Below are 21,986 nucleotides of genomic sequence, written 5' to 3'. Positions count from 1 at the left end.
AAATTTATGATCTAAACACAATCTAATAAATTATCATTTATCCCTTAATTGCTTAATAAAAATGAGTCAGAATATTCAATTTTTATTATATAATTGATTTAAAACACCACAAAAATAATGTCAAATGATGATTCGGCACTGCTAAGCTTTTTGTCTTGCAAAAAAAAGTGTACACAATTAGACTCTCGTGAACCGATTAAATTCTATCTTCCTATGTAGCTAAAAATGAATTGATTAATTTAACTGTTCATCATATTCGGATATTCCATGTATATATATGTGTCCTTGAAAGGCTATTTTGCATTATCAGAAAGCACTCTCTCTCTCTCTCTCTCTCTCTCTCTCTCTCTCTCTATCCATCTTCAAGTGTTCTCTTTGAGTTCTTCTTCTTAATTACAAAAATGTCAGCCATTGCTATTGGGAGATTTGATGACTCATTTAGCATGGGGTCTATTAAGTCCTATGTTGCTGAGTTCATATCAACCCTCCTCTTTGTCTTCGCTGGAGTTGGTTCTGCTATAGCTTATGGTAATTCACAGTGTTTCTTAATTATTAAAGGGCTCTATCAATTCACATGTAACATCAAATAATTCCCATGCATTCTACAGGCTTTGATCCTCTGTTCCAATGCACTTATACCCTCCCTCATTTTGTTTCCACCAAAAAAAAAAATTTTTTTGTGTGATTTTTTCAAAAACTAAGTCATACAATACCACTACTGTGTCACTTCCATCTCACTCACCATTGCCATCACTAAATATAATCATTAGCATATTAATTTTATGTCGCAACAAAATATTAAAAATATATATTTTAAAATATTTTTTGTATTGAAAATAATGTTTACTATCAAAATAAACAGAACAATAGCTTTTTAATCATATCTTGAGATTTTCATATTACACATGATCCATTTAGTTAGAAGTTCTTTAATAGCAAAAGAACAAGGGAATGTAGCACTTACCAAGAAAATAAAGATCAATCTTTGTGGCTAAGTGTCTTTTGTTTCTAAATTTCTCCCTTCTCATATCTCAATGCAATTTTAGCATTAGAATAATGTAAAATCACGAGACACAAGAATTTCAAAACATAATCAAATTGCAGTGCATTATATTTTTATGAAAGTCATCCCATGCAGAGATAAAATAAATGTTGTTTTCGATAAATTTTATGTTATGCAGACAAGGTGACATCGGATGCAGCCCTTGATCCATCGGGGCTAGTAGCCGTTGCTATATGCCATGGATTTGCTCTCTTTGTTGCAGTCTCCGTTGGGGCCAACATTTCCGGTGGCCACGTAAATCCAGCTGTCACCTTCGGATTGGCTCTTGGCGGACAAATCACCGTCCTCACCGGCATCTTTTACTGGATTGCACAACTTGTTGGTTCCATTGTGGCATGTTACCTACTCAAATTTGTCACTGGAGGCTTGGTAAGTCTCAAGACTCACTCACAAACCTAAAATTAACGGTTTTTTTCTTCTTTTTTTTTTTCTTGGTCTCCTATGCTATTTTTGAACAAATTGGATACATTTACCAGTGCCTTGCAATTGTCTTCCAATGCCCTATATTAAGAAGGAAAATTATTCAAATAGTATGGAGCAATGTTTACTTGCTTTCCTTTGTCCGTCGTGTCAACATTTATGGTTAAAGCAGCGCTCTAACCATCATGTGACTAATATTTTTGTTGATCCAGTTTTGAAAGAGAAACATTAATAATTGTGACCAATCAAAATTTCCTTTGAGAGTTAATTTTTTTGACTTATTTAGTTCAGTTTATTTTTATTGTTAGTAAATTTTTTTCAAAATTATGTAAATAAAATAAAAAAAAAATTTAAATTCGCCTTGATTAGACAACCTAGAAAATTTAATAAAAATCCAAAGCCAATTTTTATATTAAAAAATAAAAAAAACTTAAACAAGTTGTCCTATTTTCATTTTTATTGATTTTTTTTCAAAATTTTTTAATTTCTTTTAATTTTCAGGATCTAAAAAATATTTAGAAAGTTCATTAAAAACAAAAATGAACTTTTTTTTATTTTTATTTTTTGAGTTTTGTAAACATTAATTGGTGGGCGGGTAAATTAGTGGTCTATATGATCTTATGAACTTTATACATAAGAAAAGCATTTATGTATGTTCATTTTGGGTGACATTTTTTTTCAGGCAATTCCGACCCACAGCGTGGCGGCCGGTGTCGGAGCTGTTCAAGGTGTGGTCATGGAGATGATTATCACCTTTGCTTTGGTATACACAGTGTATGCCACAGCAGCTGACCCCAAGAAGGGTTCACTGGGCACAATTGCACCCATTGCCATTGGTTTCATTGTTGGTGCCAACATCTTGGCTGCTGGCCCGTTCTCCGGTGGGTCGATGAACCCGGCCCGCTCTTTTGGGCCTGCAGTCGTTAGCGGTGACTTCCACGATAACTGGATCTATTGGGTTGGACCCCTCATTGGAGGCGGGTTGGCCGGACTCATCTATCCAAATGTATTCATGCAACATCAACATGCACCTCTTTCTAGTGACTTCTAATTTGGTTGAGAAATTCTCGTGTTTAATTCACTTCCCCTTCATAACAACAACCCCCCCCCCCCAAAAAAAAAAAAAGATTTCCTTTGTTTTTTGTTTTTGTTTTTCTCCCAATTTTAATTTGGGCATGTTGGTGTAAAATTCCATGTTGTGGTGCTTTTCTAAAAGATATGAATGGAGATGGAGTTGGTGGAATGCAACCTCTATTTGTTATTGTTATCTATTTGCTTTTGTCGTGAGATTCTTTTTGTTGTAAGATTGGTTGATGGTCCCATTTTTCTGCCATAAATGCAAATCATGCTCTTTCAACCTAGAAAATAGGATCTTAAGTTCATGGAACATAAAAATAATAAAAATAAATAAAAGTAAATTTGGGCTTCTTTTATGGTGAGATATTAATATAAGAGTACTTGAGGGTCTCATTTTGATAATTTGAACTAGTTTATTTTATAAGGGAATTGGGGAGACTACTGCACACCATGCGCAGCAGATACTATTGCACGGTTAATGGAGCCTTTTTTGACCTTCATTCCAACTATCCAAACAGTTCACTTTTTTCAAAGACATTGAGTAGAATATACCGGTAAAAGTTCAATTTAATCGGAAATCGGTATCCTTTTCATTCAGACATATTTGTATCTAAAAAATTGAATGATAAATTTAATTTTAAGTATAAATATGAATACAAACATGTCATGATGAAAGGGATACCGAAATCCGATTAACTTAAATTTTTGCATGTATATTCTACTCAGTATCTTCTAAAAATTGAACGGTTCGGATCATCGAAATAAAATCCGAAAAAGGCTCCATTAACTACGCAATAGTCACTGTTGCACATGGTGCGCAGCAGCCTCCCCAAACTGTTTTGTAGGGCTTTAAATGTATAATTTTCATAAAAAAATTTGGGTCAATCTAATAATTATAATATTTTCATTTTATAGCATTTGTCTTTAAATAAATGGATGGTCTATTTTAAAAATATGTTTGTTGTCAATTTTTTTGGAGACAAATGCAATAAAACGACAAAGTTATGATTATTAGATCAAACTAATTTTTTGTATGGATATTATACATTGAGGACCCTACAAAATGAACGGTTAAAATTATCGAAACGGGACTCGTGATGGGCCCTATAAACCTCTCAAATTCTCTCATCCCAATATAGGAGAAACCCAACCCTAAAAAAAACCCCAAAAATAATAGCATTTGACTAAAAAATGCTATTAGTTAGAAAAGGATAAAAATTCATCTAAGAAATTATTCAGAATTCAATTGTATGGCGTAAAAAAAATTCTAAAATGGGTTTAGAATTTGAATGTACAATGTATATTTAAATTTAGAGGGTGTTTGGAATGATTTAAATAAGTATATTTTTTAAATTTTTATGAAATGATGTGTAAAAAAATAAAGAAGTGATATGATCCAAAAAAGAAAAAAAGATTAAAAAAAAAATACACTTTTGTACGCTGTGTTTGGTTAAAGGATTTGGGAAAGATTTGAAAAGAAAAAGAGAAAAATGTGTGAAACTAGATGAAATATAAATATATTTTATTCATATTTTATTTACTTTTTTTTTCTCCTCTTTTTTGAAATCTATTCTCAAATCATTTAATCAAACACAGCGATAATGTGGTGCGCACACGCTTTAAAGAATATGCCCTATACATTTCAAAATTTTGACATTTAAAAAAGACTATGAATATATATCATTGCTTTTTCAAACATGTGCACATATTCTAAACTCAAAAAAAAAGAGGGGAAATATTAAAACAGTAAGACGGTGGAGAAAGTTTTTATTATTTTCACGAGATGCAAATTTATCCTGTATTTTGTGCAAGTCATTTCTTGTGTTTTGTTTAAATCTAGGTTTTTTCTCTATATGAGACTTGCCCATAAAAAATTCATGTACCTCATATTTTTTTAAGACTGTTACACTATAAGCAATTGTTACAAGAGTAATACTTGTTAGCTTGAAAACTATTGGCCCGAGTTGGCTCAAATATCCAAAAACGATGTCGTTTTGCGTATTCCTTTTTTTTTTGCCCTTTTTATTTTCTTTGCCTTCCCTCTCTAAAATAGAGAAGAAAAAGAGAAGATGCGAGAAAGAGAAAGGCGGAGAAAAGATGGAGAGAAGGGGGAGGAAGAGAAGAAGAAGATGGTGATGGCGGTGCCGGTTCGCCGGTTGGTGCCTCTCTCTCTCTCTTTCTCTGCTGATGGGTGGCCCTCTCTCTCTCTCTTATATATTTATATATATATATAGATGTGTGTGTGTATATAGATCTGTGCATACACACAGATCTAGTGTTGATGATGATGTATGTGTATAGATCTGGCGGCTCTCTCTCTCATATATATAGATCTGTGTATACACACAGATCTGGTGTTGATGATGATGATGTGTTAATGGGATGAGAATGAGAGAAGATGAAGAAGATGATCTGGTGCTGATGATGATGCTCTCTCGTTTTTTTTTTTTTTTTTGTGATTGGTGGTTGTTGATGTTGATGATGTGTTGTTGTTGATGTTGATGCTCTCTCTCTCTCTCTCTCTCTCTCTCCCTCTCTCTCTCTCTCTCTCTCTCGGTCCCCAACTCCATCTTCTTCTTCATCATCTACTCTGTTTCAGAGAAAAAAAAGAAGAAAAAAAAAAATCCAAAATGATATCGTTTTGAATTCGAGCCATTTCGGACCAAACGTTTTTCGAGCTACGTAGCAGCTTTGTTGTTACAAAAACATAAAAATGGAAATATGGTTAGAGCACAAACTTGTTAGGGATTTATTCTTGATAATCTTGTTTGACAAAACTCCTTTCAGTTGTAATTTTGTTCAACTTTTATTTCAATGAGGCTATGAGTTTTTAGATGCGAATCCAACCCGAATTGTGCCTTACAGAGATGTTTCAGAAGTTAATTCTTTCATGTTTGCCACTTCGCTAACTATGTCAGGGATCGAGCTGCCCGATCAGCTCGTGGGGGTCTAGGAGGCAGCACCCAAGCGGGGTCGAGGGGCAGCACCCCGAAGCAAAAAACAAAAATGCAGTCGAAGTTGCTTGTCTCCTTGAGCGGCAATATGTGCGCTCGAGTGGAGAATGTTTGGTTTCAAAAGTTTAACATGTCTGCAAAAGTACTGGAAGTTGGGATTTTACTCTCGAGCGAACTTTCTTGTGCTCGAGCAAAAATCGCGGATCAATTTTCTATAAATATGTGGTTACATCCGTTTTTAGGGTTACAGCTTCAAGATCTTCTTCTTAGATATTAGGGTTTATATCTGTAGCTTCTTTGCTAGTTTCTTTGATGTTTGTTTGAATTTAACTCATGGTTTGACAAGTATACATCAAAGGATTGTTTGTTTTGTTCAATATAAAGGAGAGTATTGTTCTTCGGTAGATTCCGTAGAATTTGGGCCTGAAGCTTTGGTGGATTTCGAAGTGGCTCGTTGTCGTAATTCGACATCGGCGTTGTGGATTCAATGTTGGGTAAGACAATTCCAAGGTGAAGACGGTAGTGGAAGAGGCATATAGGGGTCGGTTCAATTCGGGCGTGGATTCGCTAGGTAATTGAGAGTACACTTGTGTAATTCCTTTATGTCTTCTTAGTGGATTATTTTGTGACTTTTGCTTATGATTTTTTTTTATCACAATTAAAGGCGCTCTAATTGTGGTTTTTTCACGTTAAATCGTTGTGTTAATTTGTCTTTGATTATTTGATTGGGATTGCTATTTACTCATTAAAATTGATACATAATCACAAATCAATATCTAGAGGATTTCTAGATTTTTTCAATTGGTGTCAAAGCAGGTCACTCTATTTTTTAAAAAACTTTTGGAGCGAGATCTTGTTTGATTTGTGATAATGGATTCGATTTGTGAGGGAAATTCTATGGTTCGACCACCCCTACTTGACGGATCTAATTGTTCTTTTTGGAAAGCTCGGATGAGATCATTTTTAAAATCTATTGATGAAAAAATTTGGCAATCTGTCATATATGGGTGGACTGAACCAACGATTACCGTTGATGGAGTAACTTTCCCCAAACCAATTGATAAATGGGACCCAACTGATTACTAAAATAGTAGCTGGAATAGTAAAGCTATCAATTCTCTCTTTTACGCCATCATACATGAAGAGTTTAGTCGAATTTGCAATTGTGAAGTCACAAAAGAGGCTTGGAATATCTTACAAACTATTCATGGAGGCACTCCTTCTGTTAAATGCTTAAAACTTCAAAGGCTCATGTCGAGTTTCGAAAACCTTTCTGTGAAAAATAGTGAGATCTTTGATGAATTTTATGCAAAGTTGAGTGACATTGTAAATTCCAGCTTAAATTTAGGTGAAAAAATACCAGAATCCAAGGTTGTGGAAAAAATTTTAAGATCCTTGCCCGACCGGTTCCAACCAAAAGTTACGGCTATTGAGGAGACTCAAGATGTTGACAATCACAAGCTGGATCATTTGGTTAGAAATCTCCAAACTTATAAGGTATATAGAAATTTCAAAAAGAAACAAAAAGATGACATTGCTTTTAGTAGTGCTCATACAGTTGGAAAGGATTCTAATGAAGATTGTGAGATTGATTCCAAGATTACAGATGCTTTTGTAAAACAATTTAAAAAATCTTTTCTGAAGAAGAATCCTAATCTTTTGGAATCAACTCATAAATCCAAAGGCAAAGATAAATTCAAAATTAACTTTATAACCTAGAAGAAGAAAGGAAAAATACAAGGGAATTCTAAAAGAGTCCAATGCTATGAATGCCAAGGATTTACCACTTTGCTCAAGAATGCCCTATTCGGTTGAGGAAGAAAAAAGCCTTCGCTATCACTTGGGATAATGAATCCGAGTCTGATAAAAATGAAAGTGATAACAAAGCACAAGGTAAAGAGGGGCATGAACAATTCCTTGCTTTCATGGCAGCTTCCGAAACTGAAGAACAAATAGAGTCTCTGAAGAGGACGGTTGAAAATGTCATTGATGATGAATCCTCAGGGAATGATGATGAAGAGCTTCAGTACACTTACGAAAAGTTGTAGAAGGAATCTCTTAACTTATCCAGATTGAATGACAAACTCACTACGAAACTCAAAGCATGTAAAAGTGAGAATGTCAAACTAAAGGAGAAGATTTCCGAGACTAGGAATGATAGCATCAAGATATCTAATGATCGACAAGCCCTTTGTGTAAAATTCTTGACTTGTGAGACGGAGAGGAATGAGCTACAACAAATCTATGCAACGTATGAAGAAAAGATTAAAACTCTCGAGATGTCTCAAGTTGCCTTGGAAGAACTAATCATCAAGAAAAAGGAAGAGCTCAAGTGTGCTATGGCTACCATTGGTCTTTGAAACAAAGGATCAAAGACTTTGGACAATATCATTGCGTCTCAACAAATGTGTTATGACAAGAGTGGCATTGGTTTTGGTAATAACAAAGAGCAAAAACCGAGTGCATCCACATCTTATGATATAAGAACTCAAGTGCAGAAGGAGCACAGGATTCAACGAGAGGAAAGACTTCTCAATCTTCCTAGAGTTGGTAATGTCACAGCAAATAAGGTACACCCTGTTTTTATTTGTCATCATTGTGGTATGTATGGTCATATTCGGCCTTATTGTTATAAGTTGCATTGGCGAGTGTCTCATAGAGATGGAAGAAATTTCAACATCTCGTGGGGTAGGAGACACTTCATTAGTGGTAATGAGGTTAAAGGTCATATTAGACCTCGATATTTTGATTTGCTTGAGACCAAACATGAACAGAGGTTGTGTTTTCCTAGACCTAGGAATAGGAAGTTGGAAACCATGTCAAGACTGGTTCTCATTGAAGGGAAAGGGAACCATAACGTCAAGATACCACCCAAGAACCGCAATTCTCACAACTTTGTTCATACTAACGCGGTTTGGGTGAGAAAACTTGATTTGTGTTAAGTTGTTTATTCATTTTTTTTTGGGGGTTTTTGTGTGTTTTTTCTTTTTGGGTCATTTAATGTGTGGTATCATTTAATGTGTGCTTGTTCATTTTTCTATCTTGCTTTGTTTAAAAATAAAAAATAAAAAAATCCAAAAAGATTTTCTTAGTATGGTTGTGTAACCTTGAAATTTTTGAGAAGTTTTTGCTGCATATTGGAATTGATGAGAATATCCATTGCATGTTAATATGTGTGTGCTTTATGTGGTCATTACTCATTTCGGAGTGTGTGTTCTTTGATTAGTATGTCTCATTCTGTACACACTCTTGGATTAACAAATATCGGAGTCTTCCGCCTTAGTGATTATTTTTCTCTATGGACTTCTGACATTATATCTTTTGTTTTTCTAGAGGAATTGACCTATACTAGCATATCATGGGTGATGTTGAGTTTCTTAACCACCTTCCATTTTTTTGCATCTCCACGGCTTTCCCTTTAGTTCTTTGCAAAGGCACGAAGAAAAGGCTACCTCAGAGTCACCAACCAAGCTATCCTTATTATATCCATGCTTCTTTGGTTCGATTTCCATACTCTTAAGCGTGTCAGCCGCCAATAAGTGTGCAAAAGAAAGAAAGAAAAAAAAAAAAGATTCATTGATTGAGGAGGAGCCTCCGCTTTTACTCACCAAAAACCCCTTGATTCCTAGTAGTTTAACTTTCCTCAGTTCTGCTAAGATTCTCTTGCCGAAGATCCAGCTATCAGATCACTACTAGGATTTGAATCTAGTGTTTATCAAACTCCAAGAGTCACACACACATTTTTATCATGGGATCTATGCTTTTCACATAATGCATCACTTTCTTTTATAATGAATCTTCTAGAGGCTGTGCACATTGTGTTTTCAAGTAAATGTGTTTCTTGGATAATCTTGTGTGTTTTAAGGTACAAATCTGAAATTCCTTACTTGCTTCACCATTTTTTTTTCTTCTTGTTCCCTGTTTTCAGTGTTTATGGTTGCTTTTAGTGAGAAGGAGTTTGGCTTATCATTACAAGGTGTTTTTTTTAGCATGACCTTAAATTGATTGGTTTGGTAAGGGAAATTGGCATTAGTTGGTTTGTATGTTGCTACCTACTACATATTTATTGTTTCTTCTCATAGGCTATTAATTTTTACATCATTTTCTCCCTGCTTGTGTGGTTTTTTATCTTGTTTTCATTGTTTGAGCTTCCTTTGTCAATTCGTGACACAAAGTGGGAGAAAGTTTGAGGGTACATGTGTCTTAGGATTTTCATCTATTCATGCTACATGGTGCATGTGTCTTGGGATTTTCATCTATTCATGCTACATGTTCTTAGAATCTCCAATTTACATCTATTCATCTTTCCATCTCATGCTTCAAGATAATCTTGTCATATGTCTATTGCTTTTTCATATACTTTTGTGGCACTAATAGTTGTTTTAGAGATTGTGGCACTAATAACTGTTTTGCAGATCATGGCCTTGAGAAGAAGTTTGTTTTTTATTGGTTATAATGGGTTAGGGTGATTAGGATTTATTTGTTAGGTGTGTTTTGTCACAGCATTGCCAAATGGGGAGATTGTTAGGTAATTATTCTTGGCAATCCTGTTTGACAAAACTCATTTCAGTTGTGATTTTGTTCAACTTTTATTTCAATGAGGCTATCAGTTTTTAGATGCGAATCCAACCCCGAATTGTGTTATACAGAGATGTTTCAAAAGTTAATTCTTTCATGTTTGCCACTTCGCTGACTATGTCAGGGATCGAGCTACCCGATCAACTTGCAGGGGTCCAGGGGGTAGTGCCCCTTGGTAGGTCCGAGGCAGCACCCATGCGGGGTCGAGGGGCAACGCCCCGAAGCAAAAGGTAAAATGCAGTCGAAGTTGCTTGTTCGCTCGAGCGGCAATATGTGCACTCAAGCGGAGAATGTTTGATTCCAGAAGTTCTGTAATAACCCAACCTGTAATATACTTAGTTACGCATGCAATTATGTGTTTGATATGAATTTGTATGTTTAATTATGTGATTATGAATTAAATCTATTTACGAGGTATCCAATTTGAATATGAAATTTATTGACAAGGATTTTGGATTTGATTTGAAATTGAGGGCCTTGGTGATTTACGAAACAAAAATTTACGATGATAATAAGCTCAAAAATTTACGATGATAATAAGCTCAATTTAGTGATAAAATTTATAGGCATGAAAACATTTATAAATTTCTTCATGAATGTGTAAATATTTTTTGAAAGCACCATAGACGTGTAATTTCCCCAACTTTTTTTTCTATTAATACTTTTTGAAACAAAGAATTCCCTCATCCTAAATTGTCACTATGATGACTGTATTTATAGTGGGGTTAATTATACCAAGATCATTTCAACTATTAGCAAACATTATATTGTCCTACTCATTAATAAACTCATACTTATTGATCCCTGAACTATAAAAAAATAAACAAATGCTTTCTTTTTAAAACTAATCTAAAGGGATAAAAACGATACATTATTATAATTGAGTGATCAAAATGTTAATAATTGAAATGCCATTTATAGTATTGAACCCCAAAGGTAACAGGTATCAAATTCACAGATCCGTTAAGGCATATCTCTCAAGCTATTGGCCTGGTGGTTAAGCCTTGGAACTTGAGGGTGTGCTCTATCTAAGGTCTCGTATTTGAAAATTTTCTAAGTGCAAAATCTTGAGATCAATCCATAGAGGCCCTTGACTTTAATTGAGATCCCTGCAAGTAGGAGGTAAGATTGGTTCTCCGAATTAGTATTAAAAAAAAAAATCACAATTCTATTCAAAAGAAATCAAATTCACCAAACCAAGTCTTAAGTCCCATCAAATGGGATTAGTTACATGAATCCTTCATATCCATTTGACTCTATCAACGGCCATTGGTTAGTTAAATTAAGGAGATGCATATCTCTATTTATTACACTAGCCCACGTCAATCTAGGTCTTCCCTTTCCCTTAACATTTCCATCTACCGTCACTGTATCACATATTTTCACTACTGCCTTTGTTGTCCTCCGTTGTATATGACCAAACCATCTCAATTTATTCTCTCTCAACTTATTTTTTATCGATGCTACTTCTATCCATTCATGAATATACTTATTCCTAATTCTATCTTTTTTAGTTTTGACAGACATCCATCTTAACATCCTCATTTCAGCAACACTCATCTTATCTACATATTATTTATTAGTTGTCCAATATTTCGTCCCATACAATATCGATGGTCTAATAGCCTTTCTATAGAACTTTCTTTTTAGTCTAATAGGTACTCGTTTATCACACAGTACTCTAGACTCACTTCTCTACTTAAACCACCATGCCTTAATTCTATGAATGACATCCGCTCTAATCTCCCCAACCGTTATGATAATAGATCATAAATAACGAAAATAGTTACTCTTGATTCACAATCTTCACTTGTCCTCTCTTCTATTGTTATTGTTACCAAAAATACACTCCATGTATTCTGTCTTAGTTTTACTTATCCTAAATCTTTTAGATTCAAGTGTTTCTCTTCACGTCTCCAACTTAGTGTTAACTCATTCTCTAGTCTCATCCACTAATATGAATACAATATCGTTTGCAAAAAGCATACACCATGGCACATCATCCTGAATATTCTTCGTCAACTTATCCATAACTAAAGCAAAAAAATAAGGACTTAAGATTGATCCTTGGTGTAACCCCACAATAATTGAAAATTCACTTGTCTTTCTAGCAGGTGATCTAATAGTGGTCACCACACCTTCATACATGTCCCTAATCACATCAATGTACCCTTTTATCACTCATTTCTTATCTAACACCCACCAGATTATATCCCGAGACACTCTATCGTATGCTTTCTCAAGATCGATAAAAATCATATGAATATCTCTTTTCTTTTCTCTATACTTTTCTATCACTCTCCTCAAAAGATAGATCGCTTCCATTGTTGACCTACCCGACATAAATCGAAATTAATTCTTTGACACCTTTGTTATATCTCGTAATCGACGTTCTATCACTCTCTCCAACACTTTCACTATATGACACATCAGCTTGATTCATTTATAGTTGTTGCAATTCAGAACATCTCATTTATTCTTATAGATTGGCACAAAAATACTCTTCCTCTACTCATCTTGCATTTTTCTGTAGTTAACAAAATCTTGCTAAATAACCCAGTCAACCAAATAACCCCATTTTTACCTAAACATTTCCAATTTTCAATAGGAATATCATTGGGTCCTAAAATTTTATTTGATTTCATCTTCTTAAGTGCAATAGCTACTTCAAAGTTATTAACCATACGTTAGAACTTGTTGTCTTGATTTTCCTCATTACTGGCCACTTTTTCCCTTTTTGACCTGCTTCCATATTCCTCACTTAACAACTTCTCAAAATAGTTCTTATACCTCTTCTTAATCTCTTCATCATTCACCAACACCTTAGAGTCCTTGCACTTGATACACTAAACCTGATTAAAATCTCTTATTTTACTCTCTCTCATCTGAGCAAGTTTATATATTCTTTTCTCTTCATCCTTACTATTTAATCTAGTGTATAGGTCATCATAGGTTTTCAACTTAGCATCTCTCACTATTTTTTTGACTTCCTTATTAGCCAATCTGCAACTCTTAAAAAATTTCTCAATTCTATCATTCTATCACTTTTTAAAGCATTCTTTTTTTCATCTTTAGCACCGCTTAAACCTCCTCCCTCCACCACCAAGTTTCCTTAGGGATAAATTACAAGTACACCCCCTGAGATTTACTTAAAGTACAGATTACCCCATGCAGTTTAGAAAATTACAAATACCTCGTTGTTAGTATTTTTTATTTAACAGAATTAACTAAAAAAATAAAATTCATAATTGCTCTCCTATACAATAATAAAATTACCTAAATTATTAATTAAAAACATATTTCTAATAGTATTAAAAACTGTTAATTGACTTGATTATTTATTAAAAAAGGGACGATTTGTTATTAAATTAGAAATCTCATGGGTGAAACGTAATTTTCAAAATGACAGGAGACGATTTGTATTTTAATCAAATCTTAGGTGGTGTATTTGTAATTTACCGCTAAATAATTTTGTGGCTTAAACTATTGATTAAGAATTCAAATTCGGCAGAAATTTGGGAGTATGTTTAATGTAGAAGGTTGTTTTTAAATTTTAAAATGCTATAAACTTCAGTTTAAAATATGTGTGTTGAGCAGTAGTGGCTGTGCCAATAATACCAAATTATTATGTCGTTTGGTATATGAATTCTTTCGGCTAGAAAGACTGTCATCAACTTTAAATTAATTATTTTGATCATAAAACACATTTGTCAATCCTTACTCTTTCCGTCTGGTTGCATTATAAAGGTATCTATTTGACTTTGTATTTAATTATTTGGGACACAGATAGCTGGTATTATGTCTCCCTCCAATCTCTATTATGTATACTTTTTTTATAATTTAATTTATGTGTCCTACCAATCTATATATATATAAAAAAAAAATTATGTGTCCTATCTTAAGTTCATAATAATAATTTGAACCGTCCAATTATCAGATTGTGTAAAAAAATAATTTATATATCATATTAGATAGATATGTGTGCTTGTGTATATGGTATAATAAATTTTATTTCTTTTTTTAGCCTTCTAATGATGAAATTCTGATTCCGTTTCTATATATACATTATCAAAATACCTTAAAATTGATGAGAAATAATGGAATATTGAAGAACTTTGGCAACGAGAGAACTGCCCAAAAAAAGTGATTTTTGTATCTAACATTTAGTTTGTTGGCTTTTAAGCTACCCTAAATATTATTTGCGATGACAGAATAACCGATGCAAAACAAAACAAAGATTTAATTAGTGTGCATTTTCTTTAAAAGGAGGATTTACATAAATTAAGTATATAGTTAGTAAAACAAAAGAAAGTATATTAATTAAATGAATGAATGAATGAATCTTAGGGTTCTGATTCTGAAGGAGGTTCTTTATTATAATTCCATTCATGTCCTTTCCATTCAGGCAGCTGTTGGATTACAACCTGCAGAACAAAAACAATAATTATATTTAAAATAAAATAAAAATAATTATAATAATATCCAGTGAAATTTTGAAAATCATTTTTCCTTAGAAAATAAATAAGATACACTTTAGACTAAAGTTTTAAAATCACATAATTCATTAAAAATGGAAGAGGATGGACTACAAACCAAGCCTCTCGAATTTGGTTTTCCAACTGTAGTCTGACAAGCAAGCCTCCAATTGTTTGGATTCTGCAATTAGTTGTGTACAATTAGCACAAACATTAGACACGTTTTTTGCCGAACCAAGTAAACTAACACAAACATCACAGACTCGTACAATTAAAGGTTTTTTTTTATTTTATATATTTTTAGTGGTATATTTAGATGACTGCAAATGATCTGTTAAATACCCTTTTAAGTTTTTCCTTCTCTTTTTCTGTTCGAGGGTTTAGTAGCTCCTTCCCTTCAACGACCTAACAAAGACAAAAAAGGAAAAAATCTTTAGAATATAAAAAATAAAAAACCATCACAAACACAAGTGATGCAGAAAAATCAATGTGTGTTTCAAATTCATTCTACTTTGCAACACATTTACTTTTTTGTGCTATTTTTTTTTTAAGAATTATGATTAGGACTCTGCTTGGTTGGTAATAATAAATTCGAAATCAATAACTCACCTCTACAATGCATGTCCCACAAGTTCCTCCTCCCCCACAATTTAGCAGAGGTCTGGACTGAAAATTCAAAACACATAAACCATATTTCAGCTATTCATTAGCTCAAATACTGCACTTTCAGTGTATCACTTTGAATAAATTGACAAGCAAAATTGATATAATGAACTACAAAGACAAAATTGACACAAGAGGCAAATTATAGGAACAATGGGTCTAATTAATCATTTTTATTTCACTTATAAAACAAAACAATTGAGCCTTTCTTCACTTTCAATACTTCTTAATGTAGTTGCAGAATGTGAAAAGAGAGAGGGGGGCCTTACTTACATATGGTCCATACAATTCAATATTAGAATCCAACATAATGTCCCTAAGTTTCTGCCCACCACAAGCTACTCGAAAATGAACATCCGGTGTTCCATCAGGAAGCAACACAGACTTCAAAAAACACAAAACTCATTAGCAAACTTCCATTGCACACCTACATAGCACATAAATTAATAGTTCCTCAAAAAAAGAAATTACATGTAGATACTAGAATTAAAAATGCAACATATGAACTTACACTGACAAATGCAAAATTTACAGCAGGTGGTTCCTCAGACGGTGCAGCTTCTGATTCGCTATCTGGGATTGTCCCAACGGCTCTGATTCTTCCTCTGGAGAAGCCGGTGAGGCGTTTAGAGGCTTTGATTGATTTGGGAGTGTTTATGGTGAAGTTGTGAGGGAGTGTGAGAGAGGCTAAGCCATAAGGGTTGAGTTGAAGTATTCCCATTGTCCTCAATGTTTGATATTTTTGAGTAAAAGACGTATTGATTTGCTTGGATATTTAGATGAGTGTGTTTTTGTATTGGATGGTGTGTGGCTCTCATTCATCTTATCTAATGAGGTGTGGAGTGGCAGTGTGTTTTCTATTGTATCTAACTGGTGAAAACATACATATATATACATTTGGATTTGAAACTGTTTTTACTAAAGTTACGATCTCTGATTCACAAAAATGAAAAAAGAAAATTTTTACCTAGTTATGATCTGTGAGAGAATTAAAATTAAAAACGCTAGAAGAAGGGCTTGAACCTTCGACCTTGTGGTTAACAGCCACACGCTCTAGCCAACTGAGCTATTCCAGCACTTTAAAATTAGTTGATCAAAATTAATATTTTTAATGTTTAGTTATCCTAAACGAATTCCACTCTCCGATTTAAAGAAAGTCTTATTGTTATTATTATATATATATATTTTAATTCTTTTGCCTAAGATAGTGCTTAATATGTCAGTAGTTATATTACAACATAAGTCAATATCTCTTTATAAACTTAACTTAAAACTTCACTCACCTTCGCAACTCTCCATGACAATTTAGGCAATTTCTCATTTATCTAATCACAAGAAATATGATTGGAACATAACCAACTGCTTAAGATTGATCTAAATCCTGATTTTTTATTTGTTTTTCATAACGTATGACTTGCTTCAATTTTAAAATACTTTGCACTAATACAAATTGAACAGATTAAAAATATTATATTTAAATACTCTTATATTGAGTATTTAAATATATTTGTAAAAAAAATTATGGAGTGAGGTATTTATAGAACAACTTTCACCATTTTCTTTCATTTATTCTTAATGTGATATTCTACAAATTTTCATAATTTTTTTTGAGTATTTAAATTTCATGTGAATCATTCCTTTTCACCAAACCGACAGATCAAACTATATATAGCATGTAGTTTGTTTTGGTTTCTCAACTAACAAAATTAAAAGATTTAGTTTAGTGCTAAATTTTCCTTCAACCCCAATTAGATAGAACAACTTACACTCTTACTGATGCTTTTAAAAAAATCAGAAAAAATAAATAAATAAATTACATTGATCTTTTATGAGATTTGAAAAAAATATAATAAATTTTACAAGTTTCAAGCTCTTTCAATATTATTGAGCGTAACTCTATTTGTATCAATTATTTGTCAGTCATATAGATAGAAAAATAATATTGATATATCTTTTATACTAGGATAAATTACAAATACACTCTCTGAGATTTGATTAAAATACAAATCGTCCCTTATGGTTTTAAAAATTACATTCCACCCCCTGAGATTTCTAATTTCATAATAAATCATCAAGTCAATTAACAATTTAGGTAAATTACACTAACACCCCCTGAGGTTTCTGTTTAATATAAATCCCTCCACTCATTTGAAAAATTACACATATCCATTTGTCAGATTAAAATGATATATTTGCCACTTAGCCTTTCTACATATAAAATAATAAAATAATGATAATATTTTCATGTCATTTCAAAAGAAATAATAATCATCTTCTTTGATTTAACTCACACAAAAAATTAAATTTCTTTATTTTTTATTTTTTTTTATTTTTACTGAATTTTTTTTAATATTTTAAGCATTTTTTTTTTAGATACACTTAATCTAGATATACTTAAGAAGTATAATATTTTATATATATATTTTTTAGATTCACCAAATACAAAAAAATACAAAAATTCAGTAATATTGTAATAAATGTGAATGACGTTGTTTGCTAACACTGTAATAAATTGAATAGACGAGAAAGAAAAATGATGGTGGAAATAAAAATAAAAATTTTATTCATATATAAAAATTTATACAAAAAATATCATAAAAATATTGTCATAGTGATGTTGTTGTGAATATAATCATGTTTATGAGTATTTTGTTTTAAAGTAAAAGGTCACCATTAAGCTATATCATTGTGTTTGAAAATTTTATATAAAATTTATATTTGTATATCATCACTCAATAAAAATATATTCAGGTAGAATATAATGATAAAAAGTTGTACAATGTAGTCATGATAATAAAGAGAAGAAATGGTAGAAAAAATGACAAAAATAGCCATTTAGCAAATTTTTAAGCATGACATCAGCTATCCAGGGGCCAATTTATAATGATATTACAAATCTCAGTAAAGGGAATATAATTTTTCAAATGTAAGTGTGACAACCACCTCCTTAATTAAGCAAATTAATTATACTCAATATATGCTTATTGTTAATTATGTGCTTATGTGTTATGCAGTGTAATTGATTTGCCATGTGATTAATTGAATTGTGTTATTGTGGACAAATAGGTTAGAGTGAAAATTAAACCTGCCTTATTCGTTAATTTTAACAAGTTAGAATTAAGTAATTGGATAGGAAATAGAGCCTAATTCACATTGGTATAATTTAATTTAGTGTAGTTAAGATTATAAGATGATGAGATTAATTTAATTTGAGTTAATTGAATATAATTATTATTATCTATCTAATAGGAAACAAAATGAAGTAATGGATTTTGGTAAACTTTAAAGAGACCTACCGCCCCGCCGGGAGGGGGGAGGGGGAGAGAGCGAGTTGAGTTCAAAAAGGAAGAAGAAAAGTAGGAGGTTGAGCTACATTTCAACAAATTACCAGATTAAGGTAAATTTCATCTCAAAATTCATGAAATTGAAATGATACACTCCTAATTCCTTAGCATTGAAGTTCAATATGTAGGATATATGAGTAATTAGGAGTTATTGGAGAAGAAACAAAGTTGAGAATCCTTATATGAGCATAAAAGTGGAAAATTGAAAGAGATGGTGTAATATATTCACATGCATGACATAATTTTCTATGGAATCCATGATCATTTACTTGTTTCCTTACTTTTTGTTTGAGTTTTCAAAATCTAGGAGGAAAACTCAAAGAGTTGGAGTTCAATTTGTATGAAATATGATTTTGTTTTTAATTCCAAAAGTTTGAACTCTTTGCATGGTTTTGAAGCTTCAATTTGAAGCCATGAATTTTGTTTGAAACTAGATATGTTAAATTCAAGGTGTTTTTGCCAAGTTTTGGGACTTGAATTGCATGAAAATGAGGTTGAAATTGCAAACCTTGAGCTCCAAACTTGCTCAACATCACTCAGCATCACACGTGTGGCCTAGAGCCCCGCACGTGCGAAAAATAGGGCAGTTTAGAGATACATTTTGAAATAATTGCACGTGTGGGGAGCACATGTGGTGGAGGTTCCGCACGTGCGGCCAGTGCCCCTGCATGTGAGGTTTTAAAGGCAGTTCCTGTTTCGTTTTCGCTTCTCTTTTCTACCTTTTTGGCCTCCGTTTGCATGGTTTTAAAGTGTTTTTTCATGTTCATTTGCATCTCATGAACATGAATGAATTAAAAAACAAAAGTTTAACCAAACGGATAAGCAATGGATAGAAACCGAAAAAGTGAACATCGAATAGAAACTGAATAAGTGAAGAACGAATAGAACCGACTGAATGAATGAATTGTGTATTGAATCGTTGTGCTTGAATTTGTTTGTTTAAGTCGGAGGCCGCATCTTTAGTGCATTTTAACACGTGTTTCAAGGAGCCCACTGTGAGTAACAATGTTGTAGAGCTATGTTCAATTGTAATTATTTTCTGATCAATTAAATGTACTGTCTTCCAAAATGATACTATTTCTTGAATGAATGATTGTCCTATTTTGTAAACTATACTCGTGGCATCCATAGCAACTGTTATTGCTACTGTTACTATTACTGCTACTGTTACTGTTACAGAGATCTTTTTCAGTTCCAATCTTTGGAACTAATGTTACTGTATTGATGGCGATCAACTGACTGTTCGGTCTTTAAGACATATTGTACTGTTTTGCTATGGAATGTACCACATATGACTGCAATGATTTCATATGACACTGAAATATATAAATATTGCTTATTAAACTGATTCATTACTGAAATTAACTGTTTGGAATTGTTATAAGGACATCATTCATAAACCCTTTACACATTTGTTATTCATTGGATTTTAACTCACCGTTTATATCTATATGTATGTAGGTGATCAGGCACTGGATCGGACTTAGCGACACCGACCTGAACCCCCGTTTTGTCAAGCCAACTACAGTGCCCCAGTGCGAGGTTCTGAACCGACATGTGTTAAGGCTTTTGGGTAATCTAAATCTTTTTGAATGTTGTATGAAATCAAGTGAATATTTTATAATTTGTTTTGGATTTGAGATTTAATTCCCTAATATGTCTTTTATTTTGTACTTAGATGTGTTTTGGACTTAAGTGTTTATATATATATAAATTGTTTGTTTATTTAAGTCCTCACAGTTCGATTTATTATAATATTTATTGCTTCCGCTAGCCCCTATTATTAAACTACTGTTAATACTATTAAGTAGGCCTTTGGTAATCACAGATTATTAGCCAGTTATGATACTAAACCCATAAAGACGGGTTTGGATCGTGACAGTAAGTGGATAATCTATACTAAACAAAAATCTCAGGAGGTGTCAGTGTAATTTACCGTAACATTTTTTAATGATGTTAGAAATATGTTTCAATTAATAATTTAAGTAATTTTATTAATGTATAGAAGAACAATTATAAATTTTATTTTTTTAGTTAATTCTGTTATATAAAAAATTCTGACAAGGGAATATTTGTAATTTTTCAAATCACCGGGAATAATCCATACTTTAAACAAATCTCCAATGGTGTATTTGTAATTTATACTTTACACTAAACATATATTTTATCTTATTTATTTTTATGTTTGTATCATTGGCATTATAACCTTAGCACCCGTTTGGCATAGCAAGTTTTGGGGTTAAAACGCTATTTTAGCCACAAAATAATAAAATAAGTCAAAAAGTTAATAAAATAAAATGTCTTATCTAAACCATAATCATTTCATTTTTTCTCTCACAAAAATAAAAAAACTAACACACATTCCAAACGAACTCTTAATAAAAAGAAGATTGACATATTTATAATAAAATTATAAAATTTATTATATTTTTTTCAAACTTATAAAACAGATTAATTAAATAAATTATTGTTTTTGAACGGTATTAAGTAAAGAGAAAATTAGTCTAAGGTCCCTCTCCCATTTTTAATAATAGAAGAGATCCACAATATTATTTTATAATGTCTAAGGTCCTTCAACCCCACACAGAGAAATTTGACTTCTCTCTCTACCAACTGCTCCATTACCGAATCTTGCTCTATCTCCCTCGTCTCTCGAGCAAAACCTCATTGATGAACAAGATCAGAACTTGTGATGCAACTTGAATATTGATTAAGGTCCAACAGTGCAAGGCGGCCGCTCTCGACGACGTCGGCAGCAGCGACGGTGGTGGAGAAGGCGAAGTTGATGACGACGAGGGTTTGCTCATGAAACTGAGGAATTTGTGTACGAAAATGGACGCTTAGGAAGAAGGAATTGGACATTCAGAAAACCAGATTTATGTTTCACCCCCACATTTCCGAAGATCACTTTACGAGATTAGCACGCGCGCGCGCGCACACACACACACGCACACACACAAGTCCACAGCGCTCTTTGGATTCATTGCAATACAATGAATCGCACAGACAAGCAATCCAATATGTGCCCAGAATCCGATCTGGGTCACTGCCGATCCGAGTGAAGGAAGAAGAGAGAATCGAACGGATCATTCGCAACCTTTTGAAGCTTCCAGAGAATCGGAGATGTATCAATTGTAACAATCTAGTATATGACTTTGTCTCTCTTGTTTTTTTCAATTTGTTTTATGGTTATTTATTATTTGAATCTAGAAATGTGGAGTTCCATGTGAATAACTGAGATTCTTGTAATAAGATGATTTGAGAGTTTTATAGAATACATAATTCATCAATTTTATGTATTCAAGAGTTAAAAATGGTTGCTTCTTGTCTGAATTGATGTATTATATGAGTGAAAACTGAATCTGAGTTCTCTACTTACATATCACTCTAGATTTCTTAATGCTGACTTTGG

General features: G+C 32.7%; 2 protein-coding genes and 1 non-coding gene across 4 annotated transcripts; 1 reads left to right on the top strand and 2 right to left on the bottom strand.

Moving 5' to 3' along the window:
• The first annotated feature begins 225 nt into the window (after nucleotides 1-225).
• On the top strand, nucleotides 226-2,731 carry DELTA-TIP (delta tonoplast integral protein). Its single transcript, XM_028220182.2, has 3 exons — nucleotides 226-528; nucleotides 1,182-1,432; nucleotides 2,166-2,731. Exons 1-3 carry the CDS (start codon nucleotides 402-404, stop codon nucleotides 2,532-2,534), a joined length of 747 nt encoding a protein of 248 aa, XP_028075983.2. The 5' UTR covers nucleotides 226-401; the 3' UTR covers nucleotides 2,535-2,731.
• An 11,595-nt stretch (nucleotides 2,732-14,326) lies between these two features.
• On the bottom strand, nucleotides 14,327-16,148 carry LOC114296996 (photosynthetic NDH subunit of subcomplex B 3, chloroplastic). Of its 2 annotated transcripts, XM_028241328.2 has the most exons (6): nucleotides 15,742-16,148; nucleotides 15,504-15,614; nucleotides 15,177-15,233; nucleotides 14,910-14,972; nucleotides 14,686-14,748; nucleotides 14,327-14,516 (listed from the first exon to the last, which is right to left on the bottom strand). In XM_028241328.2, exons 1-6 carry the CDS (start codon nucleotides 15,949-15,951, stop codon nucleotides 14,436-14,438), a joined length of 585 nt encoding a protein of 194 aa, XP_028097129.2. In that variant the 5' UTR covers nucleotides 15,952-16,148; the 3' UTR covers nucleotides 14,327-14,435. The 2 variants fall into 2 exon arrangements, with proteins under 2 accessions (XP_028097129.2, XP_082763928.1); XM_082907802.1 differs by lacking the exon at nucleotides 14,686-14,748.
• Nucleotides 16,149-16,232: 84 nt separating this feature from the next.
• TRNAN-GUU (transfer RNA asparagine (anticodon GUU)) lies at nucleotides 16,233-16,306 on the bottom strand. Its single transcript has one exon. It is a non-coding gene; the product is annotated as a tRNA-Asn (tRNA).
• Between the last annotated feature and the right edge of the window lie 5,680 nt (nucleotides 16,307-21,986).

This window comes from Camellia sinensis, chromosome 15 (genome assembly GCF_055761805.1).
Source record: "Camellia sinensis isolate YWXY chromosome 15, ASM5576180v1, whole genome shotgun sequence".
Lineage (NCBI taxonomy): Eukaryota > Viridiplantae > Streptophyta > Magnoliopsida > Ericales > Theaceae > Camellia > Camellia sinensis.
The sequence above is the reverse complement of the archived record's forward strand: the minus strand, read 5'-3'. Positions and strand labels throughout refer to the sequence as shown.

What these genes read in the sequence shown, in the direction of transcription:
- DELTA-TIP (XM_028220182.2), top strand. Translation starts at nt 402, where the DNA reads ATGTCAGCCATTGCTATTGGGAGATTTGATGACTCATTTAGCATGGGG. An exon ending in TGGTTCTGCTATAGCTTATG is followed by an intron (nt 529 to 1,181) that starts GTAATTCACAGT and finishes TATGTTATGCAG; the next exon opens with ACAAGGTGACATCGGATGCA. An exon ending in AATTTGTCACTGGAGGCTTG is followed by an intron (nt 1,433 to 2,165) that starts GTAAGTCTCAAG and finishes ATTTTTTTTCAG; the next exon opens with GCAATTCCGACCCACAGCGT.
- LOC114296996 (XM_028241328.2), bottom strand. Translation starts at nt 15,951, where the DNA reads ATGGGAATACTTCAACTCAACCCTTATGGCTTAGCCTCTCTCACACTC. An exon ending in GTGGGACATGCATTGTAGAG is followed by an intron (nt 14,973 to 15,176) that starts GTGAGTTATTGA and finishes TGTCTTTGTTAG; the next exon opens with GTCGTTGAAGGGAAGGAGCT. An exon ending in AGAAGGAAAAACTTAAAAGG is followed by an intron (nt 14,749 to 14,909) that starts GTATTTAACAGA and finishes AACTAATTGCAG; the next exon opens with AATCCAAACAATTGGAGGCT.